Below are 10423 nucleotides of genomic sequence, written 5' to 3'. Positions count from 1 at the left end.
GAGGCTCTAGCTATACTGCAAGGTCTGCTTACGGTCATTTGGCAGCAGAGATCAAGGCTCTGCACTAAGAGAGGGAGCTAAATCACCAAAAGTTGAACAGGGAACAAAATAGGGTAGCAGATCAGTTGGCATTGTACAACGGTATAAAGTTTTGTACTGTTGTTTAGCTCCTTAGAGATCCACTGTGTATCGTGGAACTGTTGCCTCTTGATTGTAACCCTATAACAATGGAATAAACTCCACATTTTTCCCGCAAAGAAAAAGAGTTGTTGTCAAGGTTTACCATGTTCGTTTCTTTTTCCGCCCGAAAAAGGCTACCATGTTCGATGTTGAGGTAGGCTACGGTGAATGATCTAACGTTTTTAAATTTGAACTTTAGTGGCATCTTTTGATTCATAGGATTCTCAAAACGCATGAATATGAAAAACATAGGATTGTAACCTCATGCCTTTTTTTATTCTTATTACAAAATTTTGGTTTGCTTGACCGCATAGAAAAACATTTCTCTCTAAGAGGTTGAGTAGATGATAAATTTCCTATAAAAAAAAATTATCTCGCAAAAATAAAAGTACATCTTTAGTTGAGCTATAAGAGCAACTCCAACGCAGTGACCCAAATGGACACAGATTTTATCCACGTTTTGTCCGTTTGGGTCGCTCGTCCGCCTAGCGGACATGGGTTGTACCCAACGCAAGACCAAAAAGCGGGCACGCAAGGTTGCTGGCGTGGAGACGCCGCTTTCCTTCGGCGCCGCCGCGGCCGCGGCCCGTGCCGCAGCTCGCAGTCCCCCGCTCGCCGCGCCCGCCCCCCTGCTCGCCGCGCCGCCTCTAGCCACATAGTCTCCGACTCCTCTCCCGCTCCGGCCGCTCCACATAGCCTCCGACCTCAACACCGTGGAGAAGGACGAGGAGGAGTCCTCGGCGGAGGCGCTGCTGGCCAGGAGCGACAGCGAGGACTGCTCCTCCCAATAGCAGTCGGAGACCCAGTCCATCCACGGCCAGGCGAGCTCCTCCAGCGCGGTGTGCCTCGAGCTGTGGCCCAGCCCGCACCGCCGTCGCCCGGCCCCGAGCTCGCCGCGTCGCGCCCTCCCCCCCTCGCGCCGCCGTGCCCCTACCGCCCCCCTCGCGCCGCCGTGCCCCTACCGCCCCCCTCGCGCCGTCGGGCCCCGCCACTCTCCCCTCCTCCCAGACCAGCGGCCTGCATCAGCGGTTTCTTCGGCGGTGGCGGGATCTGGACCTGCATCAGCGTCGGGGGAAACCGCCGCGGTGGCGGGATCTGGACCTGCATCGGCGGTTTCTTTGGCGAGGAGTAGCAGGAAGTGGCGGTGGGCGGCAAGCGCGGCGGCGGAGATCTCCCCGGTGAGCGCGGCGGTAGCCTGCGCATGTGGCCTCGCTCCTCCTCGCGGTGGCTGTGGAGGCTAGCGCCAGCTCGTGCGCGCTCACTGCTAGGTGGGACCAGGGACGGACACGAGCGGACGACAGTGGTCGAGCAGAGCATCCGCTTCTATCCGCTTCGTATCCATTTGTTTTCAGATTTGGGCCAAGTTTGGGTCGTGGGCGGACAGCAGGCGGACACTCACGTCCGTTTGGATTGCCCCGTTGGTCAAGTTTTGTATCCGGATGACCCAAATAGACAAAATGAATCACCCCATTGAAGTTGCTCTAATCAACTTTTCACCCGTAGGGGACAACAATCCATCACAGCCCAAGCAAATTTAACACCCGGCCCCGCCATGCCATGCTCGGCGCGCGGCCGCGGCTAGCGAGAGACTGCCCCGGGGCCGAGCGGGCGTTGATCCACTCAACTCAAACCTCCCCCCTCTCCTTGACCTTTCAGAAAACGCGGCAATCCCCGTCAGCGTCAGTGCCAGCTGCCCAGCTCCCAACCCGGAACCCCGATGCCGATGCCGACGCCCACCTGTCCACGGATCCCGATGCGGCCTCCCTCCTGCCTGAGCCTGACACCCCGACCCGGAGCCTCACACGCCCACAACACAAAAGAAAAGCACGACGACGACCCAGTCGTCCCGCCCCCGCCGGTATAAATAAAGCTCACCGCCCCCACAAGCTTCTCACCTCAATCAGCATTCAGCAAGCGACCTCAGCAGCCATCCCCGGGCTCTTCCTCCCGACACAGCACGACCACCACATCCTCGGCGCCATTCGAGCCTCCAAGTGGCCGCTAAGCCGCCTGCGCTGCGATCGCTCTGTGAAATGTGCGGCATGCCGATCGCCGGCTGCTTCGGCGGGAAAGGGAAGGTGGGCGGCGGCGGCGGTGCCGCGCGCCCGCGCTACGTGCCCAGGAGGGGCAAGGTGTTCCGGGCCGTGCTGGGCGCGCTCATCAGCTGCTACCGCCCCGCCAGGACCGGGCCTCTGCCGCGCTGAGGCTCGGCTCACCCGCCGCCGCCGGCGTTCTTAATCGGCAGCGGGACCGGGTATTCACAGCGCTAGTCCGCCGGAGTCGACCAACCAGTGTAGTAGTAGTAGCTCATCTTTGCCAAGGCCCTGTTTTTAGCGCGAGCTCCACATTTCCACAGGGTCTTGACGTTCGATCTAGCAAACACAATAAATGCAGCCTTTTTCTTCTTTTTTGTTTGCCTCAAATGTCCTGTTTTGAATTATTGCTACCTTGCCCTCCCGAGAACCTTGTGAATTAATTCCTGAAAGCCATCGTGCATCACGAACTCTGAACTGAAGTCTGCTTCATCAGGTGTTTGATTACTTCATTCATGAGGGAACAAGACACGAAAGATTGAAGACCATCTTTGAATAATAACTGTACGGGGCAGGGAAGCGGTCAGCGGAGGGAATTGTTTGCGTCGACGGGACAGGATGGTTGTCTCTCTCGACGCAGACACGACTGCACTGCACAGGACGAAAAACAAATGACGGGCAAAGTCGTAGCGTAGGTCAGGGTCAGCGTTTTGACCTGAATCTTGGCCAGGTTGGGTACGCTGGTGTCCGGATCTGTGATCTTGTTGGCTCGCACTGCAGTGGCCGGATCTGATGAAAATTCAGCACTTGACAAATCTTGTCGCGCCGTCTCAAGAATCTGACCTCCAAATCTCTGCTTCTGAAGTCTGAACATTGGCCCTGTTTGGATACTCTAACTCAGTTAGAGGTTAGAGTTAGATTCTAACCTTAAACTAACCCTAAACTAACTCTAACCAAAGAGCTATTTGGATGGTAGGGTTAGATTGACAATAAATATTCTTTCTCAATCATTTGACTACTTTGGACCATGTTTGAATGGGAGGGATAACTTTTTTTACTATTTTTTCTAGTGGGCATAGGAGAACTAACCCAAATAAGCTCCTCTAGTGTGGGCTAGTTTTTTGGGGTGGGTTAGATCCAACTAACCCAAACTAACCTATCATGTTTGGATACTTTTGAGTTATTTAAGCCCTAACTAACTAAAACTAACTCTAACTTAGAGATCCAAACAGGGCCATTGACCAGGCTGCATTCTTGCTAACTCGGTTGGTTCCAGCTCAACCTCATCGTACTGCTCGAATAAAAGGCTGACCTTCTTCAAAACCGAAGCACAAAGACCTCGCAATGAAATTGTCCCTGGCTCCGTCGGTCAATCCAGAGTGAAAGAACAACAAAAGTATTCTACGGATAAAATAATAGGATTTTAGAGTGTATTCCTCCAACTAGAAAGTATCTCCCCTCCCCTCCCTCTTGCGCCGCCTCCCCTCGGGCGGCACACACCCGATCCCGCGCCGCCAGCCCCTCCCCGCTCCTCCATCCCCAACCGCCGCTGCCGCCGGCGGGCCCTGCATCACAGATCCAGGGCGGGTGGTCGCCGCGCAGATCCTGTGAGGCGGAGGCGGCGTCTCATGCAGGGAGGCCGGGGGCGGCAATCAGGACGACGCCCCTGCTGCGCGGCGGCGATGGGAACCTACATGGCCGACGGGGTGGCGGCCGCGGGCGCATTGGTGGCTGCGGATCTGGCGTCCTGTCCAGATCCGTCTCGGTACGGCCTTGGTCGCCCAGTGGTGTGAGGAGGTGGTGAGGGGCGGCTGGAGGCTCCCTGTCGGCGACGGCGGACCTCGTCTTCACGGCGAGGCTCTGTTCGGTTCCAGTCAGCTGCGAGGTTGGGGGGCGCGACTTCCGGTGCAAATCGCGCTGACTTCGGTCATGGCGGACAATGACGACATCTATGACATCATTCCCATCTCGAGGCATCGTTGTTGCAGCTCATGGCACCCCACTCGTGATGCCCCATGGAAAACCCTTGATCTGGATCTACCGGATCGGACGATAATGGTACCTTTGATGTCGTTGCCCCTCCTGAGGGCGTCGTTTTGGAGCAAGTGCTAGTTGGACGAGACAAGCGGAAGATCGATGTCTCATCCACCGCAGGTCCGACAGTGGATCCTAGTGGCATGGTGCTGCGGAGGTTCAGTGACGGGCGCATGTGGACAGATACGTGCAGGATGGTGGTGTTGTCTGGCGTCGTGGTGGCGTCGACAATAGGCTAGGCAAGGTCGATGGGTCAGTTTCGGCTCTGGAGATGGACCGGTGGAAGATGACTGCGGCAGCCTCTGAGAGTGCGTCGGTCCGGTATGGGACCCAGTCCCGGTGTGTGGTTGGGCTGGGGCACCCGGCTTTAGATGTTAGGGTTTGCTGCGATGTCCGTTTGGTATTAGGCCTGGATATTCGGCACACCTTCATCAAATGGGATATGAGTAGCAATAGGTGCTGCCTAGATGACGGCTTCAGGCTAACTGATGTATTACTTTGTATGACCTTTGTGAATAATTAATAAGTTGGCCGCATGCATCGTTCAGATGTAGAGGCCGGGGATCTATCCTCCTTTTCAAAAATAATAATAATAGGATTTTAGACAAGGCAAAATATTTACCGTTTTTATTAATTAAAAAAGGAGTGAGCATTACTCGGTTAATTGACAAAAAATGTACCAAAGCCGATATAACCAACACACATAACATGGGCACTATCATCTAGTGGCCAACCTGGTCAATGGCATGAGGACCACAGAGCTACAGAGACGAGAAGAGTAACCATGGAGGAGTCGCAAGTGTCATTGTCATCATCGGTTGCCATGGTGAACAAGTGACTCCGACTTAATCATAGAGCATCACCAACGAAGCTATCCCGCGAACAGTAACATCAAGGACATGACAGCTCATGCCAACAGAGGAGCATCACAAGGGATATATGTAGGGCTTGCGCCAACCGAACCCTCCGCAAGCGACCACAATGTGCCAACCTTCGTCACCACTTGGAAGCAATTCACCGCAGCTTCGATTCCCACATCAAGCAAGCGAACCATGGAGAACTCATTGGACTTGCCGAGAAGGGCCGACTACAGAGCCAGTCGCGGCCCAAACTCAACTTGACGCATCATCGTCACAAACAAACATCAGCACTCTAAGAACAGTCGCCTCAACAAACCACGTGGACAAGCTGTCACTAATCATCGGTCTCCTAGTCGTAGCCACTTTCAAGACGATGCCCTAAGGAGGAGCAAGACACGGAGGCGCCTCCGTCGCCCGATCTAGAGAATATGAGGTTTTCCCGAGAGCAAAAGCCATGTAGAGAAAGAGAATCCCACCTTCACGACAATACTTTCAAGAAAGGTTGTGTCACCCGCGGGCGCTACCGTTGCTAGTTCCGATAAAGACCAGAAGTAGGATTTCTCCCGGAGATGCGCCAAAACATACCAGCCAAGCCCCTCTTCACTACCCATTGCGCATGGGAGAACATATCCTGCTACCGCCGGCCGCCAGAGGGCTTGGCCGGTTGGCGAGCGCCAGCAACGGTGAGAGAGAGGGAGGGGGTGGGGAGAGGCGGCCCCGGCTGTAGGTTTCCGCAGGTGCCACTTCAAGGAGCGACGCGGGGGCGCGTGGGTGTTGTAGACTAATTTACATGTCAAGGAGTACACAAATTGTCCATGGGTCAACAGTCAAGCACCTTTGACGCCAAGGAAGAGACTAGCTAAGAGCAACTCCAACGGGGTGATCCATTTTGTCTGCCCATGTCCGTTTTGATCGTCGTGAAAAAAAACATCGGCCCAACACGCCGACCCATTCCCAAAACCGTCCGCTTCGCGTCCGCGTGAGCCCATTTTCGGCCCAAAATTGCGCCTGAAATGCGTCAACGCGGCCGCGGCGCACGCCCCCTCGATGTCCGCCGCGGTTCCACTTGGCGGCCGCCCAACTACCGTCTGCCGTCTAATTTATGACGACCACCGACACGGAGCCCACTAGTCAGCCAGTGGAAGCGTCGTTTTTAACTCACGCATGCGCGGGGCGAGGGGGGGGTGGGTGGGGGGTGGTGGTGGTGGCTCATCCACTTCCGTCCACATCTAGCCCCCGCCACCCCCTTCGTGCTTCCTCGCTGGCGACAACCCAAACCCTAGCCATGGGGCTCTTCGACAATAGCTCCGGCAGCGGCAAGGGCAAGGGCACCCCCGGCGCCTCATCCTCCTGTGCCCCTCCTCCTCCTCCTCCGCTACCGGCGCGTGCCCGCTCAGGTGGCAGCATCTGCACATCCCGGTGCACCAAGCACGGTGGCACTAAGAGTTTTTAATTTTCTATTTATGTCTAAGTGGACTTAGGCCGACGTTTGGCCGGTCATTTATATACAATTATGTTTAATTCATAGTTTCGGCCACATCAGCATAAATGGGTAGGCCTCCCGTTGGGCGCACCTGCCGACTCAAATGAAAAACCGAACGCGCACGTCCGCCTAGCCGACCTAAACGGACAAAAAGCGGACAACGCGCGCGTCCCTTTGGGTCGGCGCGTTGGAGTTGCTCTAAGTATCAAAATGTTGAAAGCACAAACGAGATGTTAACTAGTAACATAAGTTCAAACACAATGTCCATATAGATATCTAGCCTGTGCAAAACTGCCAACTAGCCACCGCTCCGCTGCTAGTAATCCCCTGTTCACGACTCAAATTGGCCAGCGGCGATCACTGTGCCGAATCATGCATGCTGGGAGCCATCGCCCTCCGCCGACGCGCGGGCGGGCTCCTGCTGGCCATGGCTGCCGCGATCCCCGTCTCCCTCCACACTCACCACCGTACTGACCGGCAAAGCCTCTGCCGTCGCCCGCGCCGCCTCTCCTAGCGAACCGCTCGCCGCCGGGAGGACCATCCGAGAGCGCTCGTAGTGCTGCGCAGCGTTGCTAGCGTAGAAGTCGTCAAGCGAGAACCGAGGGACCATGCCCCCCGCCTGATGATGGCAGCTCGCGCTGGCGCCGCCCAAGTACGGCAGTTGCTGATGGTACTGCTGCTGCTGCTGCTGACGGTACTGCTGCAGCTGCGGCGCGTACGCCGTCGGCTGCTGCTGCTGCCGCGCGAACGCCATAGCCTGCGCGTGCTGCTGCTGCTGCTGCGTGAACGCCATAGCCTGTTGCTGCTGCTGCGTGAACGCCATAGACTGCGCTTGCTGCTGCTGCGTGAACGCCATAGCCTGCGCTTGCTGCTGCTGCTGCTGCTGCGTGAACGCCATGCCCTGTTGCTGCTGCTGCATGAACGTCATCCGCCATTGCTGCTTGGCTGCGTAGATCTGTCTTTGTAACCGGAGGTATTCCTCCAGATTTTGCTGAATCACTCGCTTCTCGCGCATCTCATCCGTCTCTGGCTGCTTCTGCATCCGCGGGACGGCCGGCGGCGGGTTCACTGCTTGGCCGGCCGGGCACGAAGGCGGCGTTATCACTGTCTGATTCTGAGCGTGATTGCTGGGGGTACCTGCGGGCCGGTACGGCGGCGGCCGCATCTGGCCGTTGAACGCCACCTGCTGGTGCGCCACCGGCATCTGCCCGTCGTATGCCGCCGGCTGTCGTGTCATCATCGGCACCTGCCCGTCGTATGCCGCCGGCTGTCGTGTCATCATCGGCACCTGCCCGTTGTATGCCGCCGGCTGCCGCGGTACGCGCACCTGCCCGTTCAACGCCGGCTGCGGCGCCGGGCCGTTGTTGCGTGCCACCGGTGGCCGCGGCAACGGTGGTCGAGCATAGTATTCCGGCGTCCTGGTAGGAGCCTGCATGCCGTTGCCTTGTGGTGGCGGTGCTGGGGCTCCGGCGCGCTGGCGGTTTGAGTGCTGAGCCCGCTTCTTGGCGGCGGCGGCGTTCTGCAGCTGCTGGTCCTCCGCGGGCCTCTTGCACGCCTGTTTCTTCGGAAGCTTTGGAAGCGCCGCCGCCGTCTCCTCGCCGCTCTTCTCCTCCGTGTCTCCTGCTCCGACGGCGATCGTCTTCTCCTCCCCGCCCCCTTCCCCTGCCATGCCGGCGAGGGGAGCGCTGGCGATTGGCCGATTGCAGAAGGAGAGGAAATCGTTCTGGCCGGCGCGTGGCGTCGCAAGCTACGATCGATCTGGTCTTGGCTTTCTTGGCGTAGGCTGCATTATGTACCCGGTCGGTCCCGAATTCCCGATCCGGCGTTTAGACGATGAAATAGAGACTCGAGTTCATTACGAATACGGACTCCGGGACGGCTCCTCTGCTTGTTCCTCCGTCCTGGTCCGTTCCGTTTCTTTTTCTTTTTTAGGAAATTATACAAACCATCGACTATTGGGATCGAATTAATATATAGAATATCTTTTTCGATAGAGGGTGAATTTTATTATCATAAAATGAAGCATCAAGCGAATACAAGCACAATGAGCAACACACCCGGCCTCTACTACATAGAGACTAGGATGCATACAACCAACTCTCACAAACACAAATAAAAATAACAATGGCAACTAGCAAAGTCAAACAAAACGAAAGCTATGTCTTGACGGAATAAAAAAAACTCCAAAGTGATTCGAAACAATGATCAACAATCTATAACAACAGCCACATCCGCATCCACAATCACTTGACATCATCGGTACGGTACCTCGACAAGGATTCTCCAACAGCAACGCCTTCAAAAAGGGAACGACGCTCAAGCGCCGCCGTCGCCAGTTCCAACCATCAAAGACCAGATCATTGGTTTTCATCTTGAAAAACAAGTCCAAGCAAATTCGAGCAATGTCTTCAACAAGTTAACGGCACAATAAGTATCGCCATTGCCAGATATAACCAATAAGGTCACAACTCGGGTTGTCACCCCGAAGATCAGGACTGATGCTTGAGAAGCACCGCCAAATCAAAGTCGTCCAGTGTTGTCGCCGCCACTTTCCGCGATCCCATCAGTTACATGCATATCACAGTCTTTGATGTGAGATGTCACACAAGTGAGACCATGCTTGCAAAAGCAGGCGGTAGAGCCGTGAAAGAACCGATCGTCACCAACAGCTTCAAACAACGAAGGTCACCATTGCACATTGCGATGGAGATTTAAGGAGGAAGGTCACCGAGACTGCCAAATCCCATGTCGGGACACTAGAAGTCCCACACCGCCTCCATGTTGGGGGAGTGGATGTACATACTCAACACGAAGGTTTTTTTTGATAAACTTCTTCTCCTTTATTCATTCATAAGTAAAGTAGCATCGTTTACAAGTAAAGGGATAACCTCATTAGAGGCGTTATCCATCCAAACACTCGGAGAAGAAAACCTAGCTAACCTTGCTAGTTCATGAGCTACTCGATTACATTCCCTATTACAATGATCATAAATGACATGGGAAAAACCTAATGACATGAAATAACAGTCGTCTATAATGGATGAAGCGACTGAAGAAGAGTAGCCTTGGCTCAACGCATTCACCACCTCCACGCTATCCGAATTCACTTCAATCTTACTACATCCGACAGTATTAGCAAAATTCAAACCAAACCTCACTGCAATTGCTTCTGCTGTGAACGAGTCGTAGCAAAGGTCCATCTTTTCATTAGCAGCCGCTATAAATTTCCCCCTATGGTCCCGGATAACTGCTCCAAATGTTGCTGCGAGTGTGTCACTATCAAATCCCGTGTCAACATTTAATTTCACGTAACCATACTTTGGTTTCAACCAAGCATCTGAACGGATGTGAGCCTTTGGGCTGTAAGAGATGGTATAATTTGCTACTAAGCCTCTCACTGACATATTGATTTGATATGCACTTTGAGTTTCTTCGTCATGTGTCAATTTTCGCCTTTCATACCATAAATACCAAGCCGTCGTTGCCATCGTTTCTCTGAACTTCGGCAAGCCCAACCCTTGGATTTGTTGTTCTGGAAGGCACAGAAGATGTGCCAACACAAGCTCACCTGCCTTGTCAACTTTCAGTGCCTGTTTGATAACAAGCTCAAGACCGAGCATCTTCCACACGTCCATTGCCAATTTGCATTCGAACAACATATGTCTTATGTCATCAGGCCCCTGGTTACAGGCTGGGCAACTCAGATTTATTTTCAAGTGCTTATTAGCCAGGATAGATCGACAGGGAATAGCACTCTAGAGCGCGCGCCACATAAATATTTTTATCTTTGCTGGGCAGACTAAGTTCCATATCGAGTCCCATGTATAAGATGG

At 54.6% G+C, this 10423-nt stretch overlaps 1 protein-coding gene across 1 annotated transcript; it reads right to left on the bottom strand.

Annotated features, from left to right (window-relative positions):
- Positions 1-6956: 6956 nt before the first annotated feature.
- Positions 6957-8259, bottom strand: LOC147966013 (uncharacterized). Its single transcript, XM_087530691.1, has 2 exons — positions 7210-8259; positions 6957-7140 (listed from the first exon to the last, which is right to left on the bottom strand). The coding sequence occupies exons 1-2, from the start codon at positions 8257-8259 to the stop codon at positions 6961-6963; spliced, it is 1230 nt and encodes a 409-aa protein (XP_087386817.1). The 3' UTR covers positions 6957-6960.
- Between the last annotated feature and the right edge of the window lie 2164 nt (positions 8260-10423).

Source organism: Triticum urartu, chromosome 6A, assembly GCF_056163025.1.
Source record: "Triticum urartu cultivar PI428250 chromosome 6A, HENAU_Tu73, whole genome shotgun sequence".
Taxonomy (NCBI): domain Eukaryota; kingdom Viridiplantae; phylum Streptophyta; class Magnoliopsida; order Poales; family Poaceae; genus Triticum; species Triticum urartu.
This window is presented reverse-complemented; position numbering and strand designations above follow the sequence as displayed.